General features: G+C 38.4%; 2 protein-coding genes across 9 annotated transcripts in view; one reads left to right on the plus strand and one right to left on the minus strand.

The window, feature by feature from the left end:
- The window catches only part of cntn3a.1 (contactin 3a, tandem duplicate 1), a 68,191-nt gene extending 57,236 nt beyond the window's left edge, over window positions 1-10,955 (plus strand). The window contains exons 16-23 of the mRNA XM_057363045.1: window positions 512-661; window positions 2,286-2,356; window positions 2,651-2,885; window positions 3,294-3,409; window positions 6,354-6,540; window positions 6,745-6,857; window positions 7,224-7,392; window positions 7,673-10,955. Of these exons, the coding sequence (XP_057219028.1) occupies window positions 512-661; window positions 2,286-2,356; window positions 2,651-2,885; window positions 3,294-3,409; window positions 6,354-6,540; window positions 6,745-6,857; window positions 7,224-7,392; window positions 7,673-7,761 (1,130 nt within the window). The 3' untranslated portion in view covers window positions 7,762-10,955. The remainder of the gene's footprint in view (window positions 1-511; window positions 662-2,285; window positions 2,357-2,650; window positions 2,886-3,293; window positions 3,410-6,353; window positions 6,541-6,744; window positions 6,858-7,223; window positions 7,393-7,672) is intronic.
- A 5,490-nt stretch (window positions 10,956-16,445) lies between these two features.
- si:dkey-178k16.1 (band 4.1-like protein 1) overlaps window positions 16,446-19,318 on the minus strand; it is a 64,493-nt gene continuing 61,620 nt past the window's right edge. For all 8 annotated transcript variants that reach the window (XM_057363034.1, XM_057363033.1, XM_057363031.1 and 5 more), the window contains 2 exons: window positions 19,046-19,162; window positions 16,446-18,802 (listed from right to left, as the gene is read on the minus strand). In XM_057363034.1, the coding sequence (XP_057219017.1) occupies window positions 18,797-18,802; window positions 19,046-19,162 (123 nt within the window). In that variant the 3' untranslated portion in view covers window positions 16,446-18,796. The remainder of the gene's footprint in view (window positions 18,803-19,045; window positions 19,163-19,318) is intronic.

Below are 19,318 nucleotides of genomic sequence, written 5' to 3' on the forward strand. Positions count from 1 at the left end.
TATCTATGTTTATCTATCTATTAGTAAGTCTGCTTGTGCATCTTTTTTAATCAGACAGTCTGTTTGTACATGTGTCTTTTCTCGCACAAATTTTGGTGCTTTTATCTTTCTTTCTTTCTTTTGTTTTATTCTACAAAAGCACAACTTACTGTCAACACTACCTTTGATTAGAGAAAGTTTGAGATCACAGATTCAACATATACATTTACCTGCCAGTTACTCACTAATTTAAAGCTGCAATCTGATTTTTTAAATCAACAAAAGTTATTATCAGCTATTGTGCAAGTAGATAAACAATCAAGATTGAAAACTGTCTCATCTAAGTCTTGTGTAAACTCGCCATTTCTCCATAATTTTGTTGAATCGTTATTCATTTTAGATCTTCCAATGTATATGGAGCTAGTCTAGCAGAAGAGTTACGAATCTTTCGCATTTTACTTGGATCATTCTTTTCTTTTTGAGAATTCTCAAAATACTTTCAGATTATCATCTCTCTGTTTGTCTACCTCAGTGCCGGAGACTCTAGGAGGAGATCAGCTGACGGCTCGTGTTGTGGAGTTAAGTTCATGGGTGGAGTGTGAGTTCAGAGTGCTGGCCACCAACTCTATAGGCACCGGGGAACCCAGCAAACCCTCACAAAAAATAAAGACCAAAGATTCTTGTGAGTACTAGAACATAATGTTTAATCTTTTACCCTTGTCTGTAATAGATGTAGAAATTAGGGCTGTCAAACGATTAATCGCGATTCCAGAATTAGGGTTGGGCCGATAGACGATGACATCGTGTCGAAGTGTGCGTGTCCGCAATGGCAGCGGGAAACATCAGTGCCACGTGACCCGCGCAGTTATCACACACACAGCCTACACTGGTGGGCTCACGATCTACTCGTCTTTCCACATGAAATAACAACCAGAAGAAATTCCAAATTTGCAGGTCGTACATATGCGAGTACTTGTGAAAAAAAAATCATGCTGTCTTGAAAACTGGTCACAAAATGTGTTTTGGTGGCAGTCTACAGTAGAGCACTGATATAATGTTTTGGCAGATGGCCATCTAGCAAACTGATATGCCCCGCCCCCCGATGTCATCGTCCATCGCGATGTTTCACTGTATGCATCGTCCGATGCCAATTTGGTAGACATCGCCCAACCCTATCCAGAATAAAAGTTTGTGTTTAGATAGTATATGTCTGTGTACTGTGTATATTACATTTGGATTTATAAAAACATACACGCACATATTTAAGAAAAATATAAAATATACAAATGAATAAACATTCATGTATAATTTAAAATATGAATAAATATAAATATGTACATGTACATATTTTCTAAATATGTATACACTTATGTGTATGTGTTTATAAATACAAAATTAATATGCACAATACACAGACATATTTTATGTAAACACAAACTTTTGTTCTGGATGCGATTAATCGCGATTAATCATTGACAGCCCTAGTAGAAATATATTTGGATGAACATCTTTAGGTAAATCCATCTCATGAGGTTTGGTTTTCAAGATTCTATTTATAGAACAAAGGCCCAATTTCAACTAGATTTGATTAGACAAAGTCTTGATTAGACTAATAAATCATTGCGATTATGAAGATTGTCTGTTTTAGGGCTTTGACATTTAATTCTCATACATTTTTTATTCGGCTTTGAAACGACCATATTGTTCTGAATATAAGACTATGTTTTATTAATACAGCTGCTAAATACATGTAAAACGAGTTTGATCAGGAGTGAATTGAAGCCACCATTAAAATGCTATCAGTCATAGAAAAGCTTCTAGTCTGTTTTTTTCTCACTTGCAAGACTACAATAAAAGTTTACTTCTATGTCAATGAAATTTTGGTAGACTGGTTTTCACACTGAGATTAGCTTAATAATACTATTAAATTCTACTACAGGTTTTTTATGGTAGGCTATAAGCATTAAAGTTTTTTTAAGTGATTATTGGTACAATTGACCGGTATTATCATTCTTTAGTTACAATATATACACTAAAATATGCAATATGCAGATGCACTACAGCTCGCCCTAGTGTCTTCTATAGAGATGTGCGATAATTGCGATGATCTGAAACCATCTCGATGAGGTCAAACAATCGCAATGAGACGATTATTCAATAATCGTGACAGCCCTACTTGTGGCCATGTTTCTCATAAGTACAGTGGCAACTCAGAGGCATCAGACTAAACAGACGGAGGAAAATATTGCCTTTCCTGCAGTCTTCTTTTGTCGTGTCTTGTAAAAGTCTTGTTTGTAACACTGCAGTGCCAAGGACGACCCCGGCCAGGGTTAGCGGAGGAGGCGGCAGTCGCTCTGAGCTTGTCATCACATGGGAGGTAACGCGACAAGCTCCTTACACATTTATATTCACCAGCCTGTATCAAAAAGAGAACCATCATGGTGTCAACTCAGTTAGCCTGTCATTTCAACGGCCCTTGTTTAAAAATGGCAGTCACTCTTCAGTCAGGCAAAGCAAATGTTTATGGATTTTTGCACCCACATATGCTCAAGCACCGTGAAAGGAATATTCCAAAGTCTGTCTTTAAATTGAGCTTAAGCTGTCTGTGTAACACTGCTGTGACATGATCTCTCTCTCACTGTCTTTCTCTTGTACGTGTGGGCCTCCTCAGCCGGTTCCTGAAGAGCTGCAGTGTGGTCCGGGGTTCGGCTACGTGGTGGCTTTTCGTCCTCTCGGTGGTCAGAACTGGATGCAGGCGGCCGTGACCTCCCCTGATGCATCTAGATATATCTTCAAAAACGAGAGCATTCCTCCATTCTCTCCGTTTCAAGTGAAAGTGGGAGTGTATAACAACAGAGGAGAAGGTCCTTTTGGACCCGTGACTACTATATACTCAGCAGAGGATGGTAAAAGAAAATCCTCAGAAAAGAAAAATGTATAGATTTCTTTCTTCCGCAGAACACAAAAGAAGATATTTTGAAGTATGTTGGTAACCAAACACCACTGGACCCCATTGACTTCCATTGTATGGACACAAAAACCACAGAGACATTTCTCAAAATAGCTTCTTTGGTGTTCCACAGAAGAAAGAGTCATGTACAGGTTTTATGAAGGTTAATAAATGATAACAGAATGTTTATTTTTGTGGTGAACTGTGCCTTTAAGTATAGTCATGTAGACTATGAAAGCGACATTATGTTCTTTGTGTTTAATCTGAGAAAATCAAAGAAGAACTTTTGCAAGTGCATCAGTGCTGTAATCATGGACCTTTTCATAATAATCATACATTACAGTAATGATTATTCTGACCACAGAGCCGAGTCGCGCCCCCAGTCGAGTCCGTGTCAAGAGCCTGTCAGCCTCAGAAGTAGAGGTCAGCTGGAAGCCTCTACCATGGAGCACCAGCAGGACACGCATAATGGGTTATGAGGTAACAGTAAAACAGTATTCCAACTAGTGCTGGGAAATGATAAAAAATTTGAATCGCGATTAATCGCATGACTTTTCTGCGATTAATCGCATAGTTAAGCGTAAATTTCAATAATGAATTCAAAAGTAATGTATTGTGCACTTTTATTTTAAAAGTACTGCTATATGAACAAAAGTACAATAAGATTTAGTTTGCAAACACTTTACAATAACAAATTATATGCTTTTTTACAACAGTATTTCCTTTACATACTGTAGTAGCATTAACTATTTTAACTTAACATATTTATGTTAATCTCAATTTAAACATTAGTGTAATCAAATTACTGTAAATATGAAACCATCTGCCACTGCCAGGGCATTAACATTCTGTCTAGTTTGATATAGAAAAACAAGTTATGATTATTGATTTTATTGCTTATACGTCCTCCTAGTAGCATGGCCTTGTAAACTAACGGTACTGTTTAGTGTGTTGACAAAATGTTTATACAGTATGCTCTCTTACTTGGATAAAAGCGTCTGCCAAATGAATAAATGTAATGTTAATGTAACATAAACTCTCTTTCAACACCAGGGCCGGCCCAGCCTCTGTTGGTGCCCTAGGCAAGATTTTAGATTGCGCCCCTACTATACAAAAGAAAAAGATCTGAAAATTAACTTTTTTTAAAAGCAAAATTCATATTTTAATATAACATAAATTGTGATCAACTTAAATAGGAAGTAAATAAAAAATATTTGTTAAAAAAAATATTTGTAATAAAAATGTTTCTAATTACGTACTAGGGATGCCACGATACTCAATATAATATTGAACCGTTCGGTACGACCTCCACGGTTCAATACGTGTAAGTGAATTGCGGTTTTGCGTTTAAATTATTTCCGTGCGCTCAATTACACTCTGAACTGGCTCTGTCCGTGTTTGTCTGTATCTAATAGCGAGTGGTGGTCAGCGGTGAAGCGAGGCTGCCTGCAACACGAGAAGCAATGTGCTGTTGAGAGACGCAGGCTGGCTTTATTGTATGCCCGTTGTACTAAAGTGATAATGTCCGAATTTGTCACATCGAGAATGTATTTTTACACTGCATACGAAAGCAGCACGTTTGCGTTGCTCTCAGCACATGCAGAAAGAGCGTCTATGGCACCACGCCAAAGTCCGTTTAATGAAAGTCATGCCACTCGGCGGCCTTTCGGACAGCTATTTACGTTAATATACTGTGACATGTCCGTCTTGTTTCCCAGCTGTTAACGTTCATAAAACGGACTACTTTTACATGGACCCTTGCGAATATGGGAATTTTGACGTAATTTTGTGTTTATTTGTCCGTTTCAAAGTAAGAAGACGTGAAAGAGAACTCCGTTTAGTAGTTTGCGCTCTGACTCTCTAGGCGCACGTGTTTAAACACGTTTTCTGCATTAGCCTCACACTGCATTCAATACACGCAACACAATTCCTTATCGTTGCAGTTTTGTGCCTTAGCCGGGGAATCTTTTGTATTCTGCAGGCTATTGATTTCCTTCCGCTTTATCATCATTAGCATTAAATAAGCCTCTTACACCCACACATATTACGTCTTTGTGGGGTGAGAACACTGATAGATAAGGGCATGGCTGAAGGAGGGGAGACGAAATGGAGTGGTTTGTTCTATCAACTCCGCCGTCTGGAAGAGATTTAAAACGAAATGTCCATGTAAGAGTTCTCCATTCAGTTCTGGTGTTCCTGGTTCATGTGTGCGTTTCAGCAGTCTAGACCAACCCCAAATCTCATTGGTTGAGACGCGTGGTGACGCCCATCCCAAGCCAGTACCGATCAACATCCCACCCTTTCTGTGACCCATGGTTTGTCTGTACGTTTCAGAGCCCGTGAGCAACAGACTTTCGAAATAAAATAATACTTAATATAAAACTGCGTTAATGCACGATAAAATAATTGTCGGCATTAATTAATTAAAGGGGTGGTGCAACGGTGTGTCATGCATTCTGACTTCTTTACGATGTTAAACGTGCCGTCTTCTCATGCTTAACATGGTCAACTTGTCAAAAAACGAGTTGGGCATATGACATAGTATTTCTGTGCTCGATACACTCCCCCAGCGATCGTACAGGTTTCTGAAAGTTTTTTACGAACATATAAAACTGTTTCGTAACTATTTTTCTTAGTCCCTTATTGGACAATTCTCCCGGAAAAGCACGTGGCACACCCACGCAGCAGCAAGGAGAGCAGGAGAAGGAGCATGCGCAGACGTCACTTTCACTTGTGCGCAGGAGAGAGAGAGAGAGCATACGTTTACAAAGTTCAGGTGTTTGTTTGTTCACTACGTTTGGGTGATGAATGTTATATAAACGGTGGATATAACGCTGGATTTGGAGATCGTTTGAAACTGATATATGGAGCCGTCCCAGCGCTAAAAGATGCTGGACATGAACCGCATGCGGTGAGTGTAACTGATGTCTGTGTTTTGTTGGCAATGGGTGTGCACGTGCTTTAGTTCAGCCTACCCCTCCCCCCCGCACGCGCCGTATGCTTTCGGAAATAATCGTACAGCTGTATCTATCTTTTATAAATGTGATCAAACTAAATACTCTTCGAAGATACGAAGTATGCAATACTACTCTATAGGTACTCAAGATTAATATGAGATTGGCAGAAACCGCGTGTGTTAGGGCCGCTTCAATGCGTTAAAGCAATAATAACACGTTAAATTGCCCAGCCCTAATTCCAATAAATCGGACAGTTTTAGTTAGTACACTTACTATTGTTAGTGTTCTTAATAGTACAGTACAATAACCAACAAAGATTTGAGCTATTTGAACCGATGAGATTTCTCTGTGGGTGGAGCTAAACAAAATGGAAACCAACAATTTTAGATTCACTGTTTAATTTGGTTAGGACATGGTGTTAAACGTTGCGAAACTTCTGGCTGATGACAGTTGACTGTGAATTTCAGCTGAGGTACTGGAGTACAAAAGACAAACCGGACACAGCCAGTGTGATGAGGACTGTGGGAAACAGGACATCAGCTGTTATTCGTGGACTGGACCCCAGCAGCACATATTACATCAAACTTAAAGCCTACAATAGTGCTGGTGTTGGGCCTGACAGTGCTGAGGTCAACGTCACCACTAAAAGACCCCGTAAGTGTGACGTTGTAATTCAGTTTTATGTGCTTACAGACCTTACATCACTTCTCCCACTTATGAACAAAGCCATATTCACATATGAGGTTTTGCGACTATTTTCTTATCTGTAAAAAATGTTATTACATATAGAGTTTTTGCTTCATGTTTAACATAACATCGACTTTTCAGAATGATTCAGTATATTTTCTTGTGCTCTAGCACCGAGCCAGTCCCCAGCGAAAGTCATGTGGAATACCACAGATTCCAAACTCATCCTCAAATGGGACCGAGTCAAGGCACTGGAGAATGAATCTGAAGTTATGGGATATAAGGTACGAACATACTAACATTACTTAGCCTGTTTGATTTATACTATAGATGGTACATTGACATCTAGTGGTTGAGCTTGGTATCGCAGTCTACATTCAAAATATTGGAGTTTAGCCAAGTAACGGTTCTTCTCGGTTTCTTTTGCTTGTTATCAGAAATAATCTACTAGCGCACAATTGTTTGCAAATGTGTACCGTAAATTAAGGGCAGTCCACGAATGTGCGCATGCGCAGTAACGTTGGGTTAATTAATGTTGTTGCTTTGAATCCGTCTATATTATACGGCATGCATATTGATATTCAGTACGTCATGGGTCTGTTGTAAATCATTCTTTACACATTGATTGAGTTCTCAAGCTGTTTTTGAAGGTCATGTACAAACAGAGCAGACAGATTCGGCCCAGCGTGGTGGAGACTAACAGCACATCTCTGGAGCTCTCTTTGCCTATGGATGAGGATTACATCATCCAGATTAAACCAGTGAGTGAGGGAGGAGATGGAAGCAGCAGTCGACAGATCACCATTCCCAGGATAGCAGGTTTGAACTCACGACCCTTGTGCTGTGCGTGTATTCTCTTTGTTAAATAAGTATCAGGTTGCGACTTGCGATATTCAGAGTATTTGAAGGACATCTTGATAATATGATATTTGGTCATTCTAGTTTTGAGTCGGATGTTTGTTGTGTTTGCTAATGCAACACACGGTCATGTTTTTTGCATCATTTTTATTTAAATATTTCTGATGTATCTATATCCACGTAAAGTGTTTTAATTGTATTGTTTGACTGATATTTGTTTCATTTTATTGTATTTTAACAGTTGCACATGCAATAGGATTAGCAACAGAGAGGAAAGCACTACCATCGCTCGTAGCAGTAGCGTTCTGTACGGTGAGGACTTTATTATGACAGAAGAACTCTACAGCGGGGAGAACAGTACAAACATGCACCACAAGTGGATCCACTTGATGTTTCCTCTAGCTTTTTCAAGAGGAAGTTTGCTATCTCGGTTTCAATTACTGACACCAAAGCTGCGGAGACAATGGAGTTTTTGGATAAATTGAGTGATTTCATATTGACAGATGTTAAATGTGCGGTTTCCATCGGATGTTCAAGGTGCATAAAATGAGATGCGGTTCATTAGGGATTCACACGCAGGGATGTGTTTTTGTCTAAGACGAATCCATATTCATCCATTAGATGCTTGGCAGTGGAGAACCACGCATATGCCTTTTCCATAGCAACCCTGGGACTAAATGAACTCCGTTGAAGAGGATCTCTACTGCCATACCTCATAGACATTTTCCTTACCTGATCTTCCTCATCAACACTCGATCAGCTGTCCTCAGATCAGACAGAGTTTACAGTCCCAAAATGTTGACATGGATCCTGTCTGTTTGAAAGACAAAGTCAATGCTGCTGGCCTTACAGTATACAGAAAAAGAGCTCACTGGCCGTTCCTTCTGTCGAGCGCTGGGACCTTTGTGTGACCTAGCGTGTGCCTCTTTGATGAGAAACAGTATGTAAGATATCCTCAGGACCAGAACAGCCTTAACTAGTTGTCATGATTTGTTCAGTTGTCATGATGTGTTCAATTGTTCATTTCCTTTATTTTTCAGTTGATTGTAAAAACAACAACAGCGTTTATTATTCCGTTGAGGCGCTTTCAATAGGTAATATCGGTGGTCATTGAAATACCTATGAAATAATGCTTACGTTCCGTTATTTTCAAGCTGTTTAGCATGAACTGGCTTTGTAGTGGCAGTATTTGAATGGACTGTCTGCTTTTAATAAACGAAGGAACACAAGTAATGTTTTCTTCCGATTTGTGTGGGTTAGTGACCATTTTTCTTGTTGGTCACAGATGGTAAAGAGGCATATTTTCTTGGGAATTTCTTGCTCGTTTCATGTTAATTGAATGATTGAAAGGTACTAATGTTTAACCATACAGTAAAATGACACAAAGAATAAAATGAGCACTTCAGAAGAAGAAGAAGCATGAAAGGGAAATATAAAGGATATTTATTGTATAGAAATGTGACGCTGACGTCACGCCCTATGTTGCATGTTGCAGTGGCGCCGCCATCTTGGAAGGATCATACTCTGCTGCTACTATTGTTTTGATATGTATCATCACTTGTTTTGTTTGAGACACAAAACACTGCATTGAACGCACTCCAATACACTCCACAGAATACACTCCAATTTGATATTTTAACACATAGGCCTACCTACTGGCATTGAAAAACAAAAACACTGATGACAGCTGTAGTTAAACACAATAAAACAAGCGGACTGAATAGAAACGATCATCAAAAAAGTCATAAGTGCATTAGTATAAAGGGAGAGGGAACAGTGAGAAGGCTCATCTTATGTGTCAGGTTTGTGTTCAAGTAAATGCATTTGCTAACGTTTGCCACTGTTAGTACACGCAGGCATCTATAGATGTGTACGCTCTCAGTTTATCTTTACTATACACGCTTGGTTTCTCTGTCTGGTAGGTGTAGATGTCAGGCCACTTAACTGGAGGTAATCCTGTCAGTTCCTCCCTGGATCCATTGAGTGAGCGCGTACAGGTTGGCCAGATTCCTTGCGTTAAAGTCAACTTTTTCAAAAACAATCGTGGTCCTAGTCAGTGAGTGACCTTACATGTGAAAATGTAATCAGATTTTTTTTAGTCATTGTCAAAAAGCAAGCAAACAAAATGCGCTACCTAGCATTAGTAATGCGGTCAGGGGGATCTTTCTGCCTCCACCTAAGCTCCGCCCACAAAAACGAGTCACAATGTTTACTAACAGAAAAGGCGTCTATATGAAGGCCTATAGTTACTTCAGCTGATAAGAGAACGTTTTAAATTATTGGCAATGAACTCTGTAGACAAAATGTATGATATGCTGTCAGTTACCATAGAAAATGTGTTTAGAGAAACTCTTATAAAGGATGTTTACAAATGCACAGCACTTGAATAGACCCCTTTCTCGCCAACGTCACGGCGCTAGCTGGAGGCAAAACAAAGGGAAAACTGGACGCGGCCAATACAAACCAGCACAGATTCAGCTACATAAGGAGTTTAAAATATCATCTTGTTGTGTTGTTTAGTGCCACAAAGGACAGAATACAGTCTCCAATTTGATATTTTAACACATTCCCCTGCCATTGTCAAACAACAACACTGACGACAGCTGTAGTTAAACACAATAAATGATCATTAAACATGCTCGCGTTTCACTTTATAACAGTAACCTAAGATTAAAAAACTTCTGTCTTTTGTTGGTGTGGATTATGATTTGGGTATGTGTCTAAAAATATCTCACGTATGCCTAAATCATAAACTGGGGAACAATGTTATTTTTCACATAGCGTTACTTTTGAACGCATAGGGTATGCTCGCTAACTTTGTTAGTTATACAACTAGCAGTTAACTATCGGCCAGAAACTAAACATAAAAGAAACTGTTTGTCATCTATTTTTAGTTGTCACAAGTGCATTAGTATAAAGGGAGACAATAGGGGCTGGCTGCAGCCGATGGGGCGAGTGGAGCTCCACTCTCGAACAGGAAATACGTCACCTCCACTCAATAATAAAGAAGCGGCAAAATGGTGTAGCTGAGCTCTCCGAAGTTCGAACTTTAACTCGGGTAATTTTATCTCAGCATCCCTACACTACTTGCAGACTGTCGCTGTCTTAACGTGCAATGCAAGCACAACGCATATGGCTTGCGTGAAATTACGCAAAAAGGATGAATAAACACGATGGATTTATATATTTTTGAAGATCAATATTGATGTCTCGCCAATGTTAGCTGATGTTGCATGAATTTCTTTAAAATACAGGTTTAGAAAATTCGATTTTTTTATATAATCCACTGAAGTACTGAAAACCCTGATGTTACACACCCCGGTACCGTAGGTGGAGATATACACCTAAACATGTTGGTTGCGACCCGCCATTAAAAGGAAAGAAGAAGAATGAGAAGAACGTTCGTTGATCCTTATTTACTGTTACTTGCAGTTGATGTGTTTTGTCAACTCACTTTCACTCAAAAAACAATTAAAATTTGTGGAAATTATTCAATATTTTACTGTGGTTGTTTTGTATGATGTTTTGCTTTAAATATAAAATTCCTAAATTATTTGTGTTCACATTTTTCATTTTTATAAAAATTAATTTGTTTGCTGTTTCATTTATTGTTCACTGCTAACTATGTTTACTTTCTAAATACAAACCTGGAAGCAATGTCTGGATTTAGTAACATTAAAGTTATTTAATAACGTTTAAACAATAATTTTGTAGCATTAAAACATTACAAGTATTTATTGACATTAAAACAGCGCCGTTTCATAAATTACTTCTGGGTTGAGGTCAGAATTAGGTGACGTATATCCGCTTCGAGTGGAGGTGACGTATTTCCACTCGCCCCATCGGCTGCAGCCAGACCCCTCTCCAATATAGGGAGAGGGAACAGTGAGAAGGCTCATGTTATGTGTCAGGTTTGTGTTCAAGTAAATGCATTTGCTAACGGCTGCCACTGTTAGTACACACAGGCATCTATAGATGTATACGCTCTCAGTTCAATCTTTGCTATATTACTGGGTCCAGAATAACTTCCTGGGGTGTATTCCAGAAAGCAGGGTTAATTTACCGTCAACTGAACTCTGAACTCTGGGTTGATTAACCCAAACCTTGCTTACTCTGGGTATCGGTTCCAGAACACGTTTGAAGAGTAAGTTTAATCAACCTGCCGAAAGATACCCAGAGTTAACGCGCGCTCACAGGAACGACATGAAGACATTGCCAATAGATCACAGATTTCACGAATACCCATGGAGACGGTTAAGAAGCTTAGGCCCAGTTTCACAGACACGGTTTAGCTTAAGCCAGGACTGTGCCTTAGTTAAATTAGGATATTTATGTCGCTTTTGTAAAAATGCCTTAGAAGAAGACATTACTGGTGTGCATCTTGACACAAAACAATGGCACTGATATATTTGAAGATATTTCTGGGCAAGTTATATTGAGTTAAGACAGGTCACACATTCATTTTAGTCTGGAACTAGCCTTAAGCCTTGTCTGTGAAACCGGGCCTTAAAGTTTTTGACTGTGAAACGACGTTATAAATCAGGGTTTGTTGCTCAAAAGACTTAAATCTGCATCGGTGTATAAAGTGCTAAAAACATAAATATTGTGTAACTGAATTCATACGTTTATAAAACTATAAACGCTATTAAATATAAAGATAGTTTAGATTTATGTAGGCTACTACAGTATATATACATTTTTTTATACAAAGATATTTAAAATATTTATTCACTCTGTTAGATTTGTTATTTTACCATGTGTATGGTTTTCTAACCGTGTATTTTACATGTATTTAATTACATTGCTAATTGTGTTGGCTGCATATTAAACCTCTATTTTGTTCCTTAAGAAACGACTTTTATTTGGTTTTGTGAAAACGGACTTTGCAATGTATCAGCTTTATTTTGAACAGTTGCTGATGTAGTCATATGAATGGAGACTCCTTTAATTGTAGAAACTGATACAGTTATCATAATAAAAAAATATTGTTTACATTTCAGTGCACACTAACCATGATAATTAATTTGCATTAGAGGATGAAGGTCTGCTGTGACAGTGGTAGAGAATGAAACTACATCACTATTAACATCCTTTAACTGTTGGAAATTGTAAGGTGTGCATATACGTACATCCAGTGATATATGATGTTTTAATAAACCTAATTGAAACTATACATACAGTATTCAATATAAATACATAAAGCCTTATAATAGTTTAATAATAACAGCTTACATTATTTTATTTAAAGACTATTTCATTTTAAAAGGCTAAATAAAAAAGTTAATAATAAAATGCCGAATTGCGATAGGTGAAACTGGAAATGTAATTGTAATATTGCTGTAAAATTATAATATTATACGTATTCTGTGCTTCCACGCCCACTTGACGCTCATTAAAAGCGCACACATGCGCAGACAACCCCTGAAGCGCAGTAACATTTCCTTGAAATGAACTAACCCTGGAACATCTTCAGAGAGTGAGTTGCCATGGTAATTTACATACCTTGAAAGTTATCTCTGTTTTTGGAACCGACAGTAGAGGTTATCAGCTAACTAACCCTTAAACTTATCCGGGTATGTCACATAACCAGCTTTCTGGAATACCCCCGTTTCATTTGTTTATTACTAAATGAACAACAGAATAGGCCTATTTATAACCGATTTAAAATGTTAACTAAAGATGTATTTTTTATATGAGGAGTTCGTTTGCAAAAACAGATAACTACGTTTTAAACATTTTCAAAAATCACGTTTTTAAATTGTGCATATCAATATCAATCACACGGCAGTTGGGTTGTTTTGATTGAGTAATAATAACTCATACAAAAATACCTAACTGACACAATAAAACATGATAACATACTAAAAACATGATTTTGAAATGTTTTACCTGTGATCTGTTTTTGCAAAAAAAACCTAATACTTAAAAATACTAATAATAAATAAAAAACGGAAACAGGAAGTGCTTCTGGACCATTTGGTCTCTTACCACTCAAGCAGGTGCGTTCCGGCGTGTTCACGTGGGAAAGTGACGACACGTGCATACCCTCTATAAGTGGTCTAGAAATGAGGATGCCTTTTACATGTTGTCTCTCCCAACAAATGACAAAGTGGTTTTAGCGTGACAGACATACAAAAAAAAGCTCTTTAATTTTTTTAGAACTAGAGCAGGGAAGAAAAAAAGCAAAAAAAAAAGAAATGCGTAAAAATGCGACAGAACACAGTTATGAAGGGATGGTAGTGATGTTTCGTTCGTGAACGAATCGTTCTTTTTGAACGAATCTTTAAAGTGAACGAATCGTTCTCGTTCACGAAATGCAATGACTCATATTTCTCGTTCACTGAAATCTCTCCCTCGAGCACAGAGCGTCTTGTCTTAAAAGAGTGTCTAATTTGCGAGCCAATGGCGTTCGAGAGTGAGCTTTGACAAAGCATATGATTGGTTGAATGTACTGAACGAATACGCCCTTCACTGAACGAGCCTGTGTTTTTCTGAACGAGACCCGCTGATTCTCGTTCGTGAACGACATGAACGATCAGTCATCTCGTTCGTAAGTGAGCGACAGGACCCGCTGATTCTCGTTCGTGAACGAGCTGTTACTTCTGCCTCGTAAACGAAATGAAACATGAGGTCTCTTGTTCAACAAGTACAGAAACGGACACAATGTAAAGATCCTTACGAAAATAATTCAATAATGCAAGCTGATGGTTAAATGTAACAAGGAAAAATTAACATGGTCATTTTTATTGCATGGAAAATGTCAAGCCCTGTTTACTCAGTTATTGTACTGCAAGCACAGGTGTTTTGTGAGCATTTTGTATCATTTATTGTTCTTTCAAATAAAAACGACTTCATTTAATTCATGTCATGCACTTCTCTAAAAACTGTAAAACAAAAAAGTATTTGTTTGTTAGCCCTCATTCGCGTCACGACAGCAAACAGCATTCCAGTTCCGGCTGTGAAGGGACGTGTAATTGGTTAGATCTTCCACTGAACGAATACGCCCACACTGACCAAGTCGCTGTTGAGTCTGAACGAGAGAGAGAGAGAGATCTCGTTCGTGAACGAAATGAACGAATAGGCCCTTTTCACAATGACGTCACTTAACTTCCGCCTTTTCGCAAAGCAGTGCATCATAACATCCGTCTTGCAACAAACAAGAAGAAGAAGAAGAAGAAGAAGAACTTCCGTGTTGCCGTCGCGCTGGAATTTAACAACAAGTGAAAAAAAAACTGACAGAACACGTGGTCAAGTACTTATCCTAGCATCTTCGCTAACACAAAAAGAAACCAAAACACTTACCTTCATAATCAAACAGGTACTGTTCAGCGAAGAATTTGTATCCTTTCTCTAGCTTTGATCTTGTCGTTAGTGGAAATTTGTCTGCAAGACGTTTGTGACAAGCAGAGCGGGACGAGGGCCGTGAGGGAACTGCGCGAGGCCGTGACGCGAGTGATAACGCGCTAGCGGAAGTAACTTCTTCTTGAGTTTTACTGGCTGTTGGCAAACCATCTTATAGGAGCATTACCACCACCTTATGAACTGGAGTGCTAGCGGAAGTAACGATACACTGCTTCGCCGCAGAACGGAACATGCGTGACGTCATGTGGGCGTATTGAACGAGAGTGTACACTGTAGGTCGGTCATTTAGAATGTGAGTTCAGCAGTCAGCAGAAAGCGGATGCAAAGCGCAGTTACAGGTAGGCTACTTTGCACGCTTGTTTATTTAAAATACATAAACTTCACGTTTAACATAATCCCAGATTTATGAATGTGTAAATGACCAAACAATTAACTTTTTAATTATGGAGAAAAACCTTGTGCGTTGGTCATCTGAACATCTTATTTAGACTTATTTTTATTTATTTAATGAGTAGATCAGAGAGACACATTTTAATAAAGCCTGTAATCAGTTTATACGTCCATTAATACGTTCGTTGACATAACACAACTCTTTTTCGCCACCTGCTGGCGTATTATAGAAATGGTCACTGAACGAATCAGTGAACGAATCATTTTGGTGAACGAACTGAAAAAGAACGAATGACTCAAATGAATTATAATTCCCATCACTAAGGGATGGCCTAATGAAGATGCTAAATCGGGAGTGACTGTGACATCATCATTATTTGGGACTTCAAGTTGACTAGCGTCAGTGTAGCCTACAATAAGGAACACCTGTCACGTCTTCAGGGTAAAAACTTTTAGCTTAGTAGATCCTGAGTGACGGCACTTTGAAAACGATGTTTTCTCGCTTTCAGGTCAGTAATAAAAACTCAAAATGGTTCTTCAAATGTTTGTAACAGGTGCAGTTTTACTGAGAGACGGAGTGAACAGTACAGTATACGGATTCGTAATGCTGATGAGCAGTGTTGGGTAAGTTACTCTGAAAAAGTAATTAATTACTAGTTACTAATTACACATTCGATAATGTAATTAGATTACTGTACAAGTTACTCTCTTCAAAAAGTATTTAATTACTTATTACTAATTACTTTCTATATCCTACATCAACCTTGAGGAGTTAAGTGATTCAAGGATAGACATGAAACGGCTCTTTTCATTCATTCAAATAAATAATATACAACTACATAAAGTAGTATTATTAATTACAAATGTGAGAATTATGCATTAAAGCATGGATTTTAAAGTTAGACTTTGAATTTTGATGTCAATTCCTCTTCTGCACACACACATATTACACAAAGTATTTAGCTCAATTACATCAGAAGTAACTGTAATTAAATTACAGAAAAAATAAGAGTAATCCCTTACTTTACTTTTTCAAGGGAAAAGTAATTTAATTACAGTAACTACTTAGTAACTGGTTACACCCAACACTGCTGATGAGTAAATTACGAGGTTCATCAAGGTTCACGCTTCGCCTGATATTTCATTACATTTTATGTGCTTTTTTCTGAATTGGAGTGTTTTCCATGAACCGCAAGAGGGCAGTAGAAGCAATACAAAATGTGTAACACATCTGTAAATAGTGGACGCTTAAACACTTGAATGGATCTCTTTTTTATTTTGAACACTGTACAGCAAACACACAAAATCAAGCAGTAGAAAGTACCAGATAGCAGTGTAAACAGAAGTGGCTGGCAGGTGGAATCTTAGGGAAACCGATGCTGAAGACAGAGTTTTCTAAAGTTAACGTGTTTTTCCAGAGTTCGTTTTCTATGCGACATGTACCAAGGACGCTGCCTTGTAATGAGACAAAACTAATGAGAGAATGCTGTGGTTGAGTCCAACTGTGACTGTCAACCTTCACATGGCACTTCTTTATATTCAAAAACAGCATCTAAGTCTTCAGAAATCAGCTGAAGGTATTTATTCAAGTCTCCTTTTTGATGTCTGCAAGTTGTGTTAGGTGTCATAATATTCACAGATAGTGCACCGTCCTGAACAAATAGATACACAAGAACAAGCCTTTCACCATGTTAGCAAATATGATCATCAAAGAGCTTTTCTGGCATTCTTTCATTCTAATTTAAAGTCTCCTAAGTTTTTTATTTGGCAATACACATACAAATCAAAGCTCATTCATCCATATAACACTACAACACATACACATCCTGACTCATTCAGGACGTCTACTGCTTTAGGATGTTTGGAAAGAGAATCATGGCTCACGGGTCACGCTTCACTGAAAACCAAGCCACAGGCTCATGACATTTATCACAGAGAAAGGAATCGTATCTTACAAACCAGAACCTTTTAAAGTTGTTTTCCTTATTTTCATTGGCACAGCATTGTATGAGGCAGCAGAAAAATAATACAATAATCACACGAACTTGCTGAGCTGTTTGGAATTTGTAAAATCTTCGGCTTGTTAGAAAGTAATTGTAAATCATTTGCGTGTCTAATAAGGTCTAAATGGAGTCACATGCATATAACACACTGGTGAATAACAGTGTTTGGCATGTATATAACTCTTTGGGCTTTACATAATATTTCTCCATTTAACGTTAGGTGTAGAAGATGAAGAATCGGAGCATTCAGAAAGCAGATGTGTTTGGTTTTGTCGTGCATTTAAAAACAGGTCAAACGCTGTGATATTTCCTATCTAAGATCTAAAGATTACTAGTAGTACATTGGAAAAGTTTGCATTGAAAATTACTTTTATTTATCTCTACGAAGCATATGTACGGGCCCCACAATAACAAAAAAAGGGATTTTGTCAAAACTATAAAACTTAAACGCAGGAATTGCCGGAATAAAATGTACATGTCTAATACTGTATGCTCATATTAAAAACCAATATGGACATAAATACTGATGACAAGTTTGGTCATTCTACTTAGTCTACAATCTGTTCTTTTCTGCTCAAGGACATCGACCCCTGTATTTAGCTTTTTCGACTGTCTATGAAAATGTGTCTGTGAAACGCTGCTTTGCCACATGCAAATGAGTTTCAGAATCTAAAAGCAACATAACAGCGGATCTATAAAGCATGGACAAACTGTCTGCACGTTAGCTAGTACACTAGGCTTTAATCTACAGTTCGGTGTTTGCAAAAAGGTCTTCCGTGTAACATCTCCGTGAGCTCTAGGAAAACTACTTGACAGACGCTACTGTCACTCCACTTAAGCCTGTGGTATACTTCTTTTTTTACGTGCACACGAGCGTACGCATATGCGTACTTCCTTCAAATCATACACGTACACACGGTTTTAACGCATGCGCATTACAACATATTGCAATACATCTCCGGGCCTACAGAGGTCAGGTTTTCTTCTACTGCCTTGAATCGACGCTCCCAGGACACGGTTGCCACCTGGTGGTTAAAGGAATTACTGCAAGAAATGGAATGCGCATGCGTGACTTGTGCGTACTATGTATGCAAGGTAACAAAATTTTGGCTATGCGCGTACTATTCTGATGACTTCGCGTCACATGCACTGTATGCTGTCCCTCGCGTACGTGTGAAAAGGGAACTATACTTTGGGCTTTAGCGTAATCTTCAGCAATGTTCATCGAAAATCCCCGTGTCTCATGCGACAGGTCACCGTTGCGCTGTTTAGAGTACAACTGGTTAGTTTTCACATTCGTGATGAAAGAGCAATAGACTATGATGGCGACTAAATCTTCTGATTGATGTGAGACTGTCCATACCGAGCGGTGCTCAGTCGAGGAGATTTTGTGCCTCCTGGACCGATGTCTGTATTACCACAGCAAATGTAGACACAAAATAGAAATTATATAGGAAGGAATATGCCTGACATCAGGGAGGCAGTGTGTGTGTGTGCATGTGTGTGGAAGAATTGGTGTCCCGGGTCTTGAAGCTTGGTGAAAGAGGTTTCCAGATGTTGATGATCCACTGGCAGTCATTGAGAAACATCTTGATGAATAACCGAGAAGATCAGGACTGATGGAGAGAAAATCCGAAATAAAAGATAATGTAACCCGGTCATATATTAAAACTTCAGTTTAAAACTGTGCAGAGTTAACACTGAGATGACTGAACCGCTTTTGGCACATCATTACACTCGTCAAACAGAAATACACCAGCAAACCCAATATGACAGATAAACACTGCAGTGAAAACCTAATATGCATTTTAAAAACGGATGGATTAATTGTGCACGCGGGGACCGGCGGTTACAAATACCTTGGATTCCTCATGTAGGTCTTGAGTGGAAGATTCTGTTTCCCTGACAACTACAGCCTTGGTTACCAACATGTCAGGGTGCTGTTGCCTGGCTTCTTTTATTGCCATGGCGAGTGCCTGTGAAAAGTCATTTCTGAGGTTAAATGGGGAAAATAAGCAGCTTATATATTGCTAATAAGTCTTCTGAGATGCTAATTAATTTGCACGTATTTATTAAAATACACGCTTGTTGTTGAAGACATTCTAGTTCTTTTCAGGGCTGTGCATGCAGTC

This window comes from Triplophysa rosa, linkage group LG21 (genome assembly GCF_024868665.1).
Source record: "Triplophysa rosa linkage group LG21, Trosa_1v2, whole genome shotgun sequence".
Classification (NCBI taxonomy): Eukaryota; Metazoa; Chordata; class Actinopteri; order Cypriniformes; family Nemacheilidae; genus Triplophysa; species Triplophysa rosa.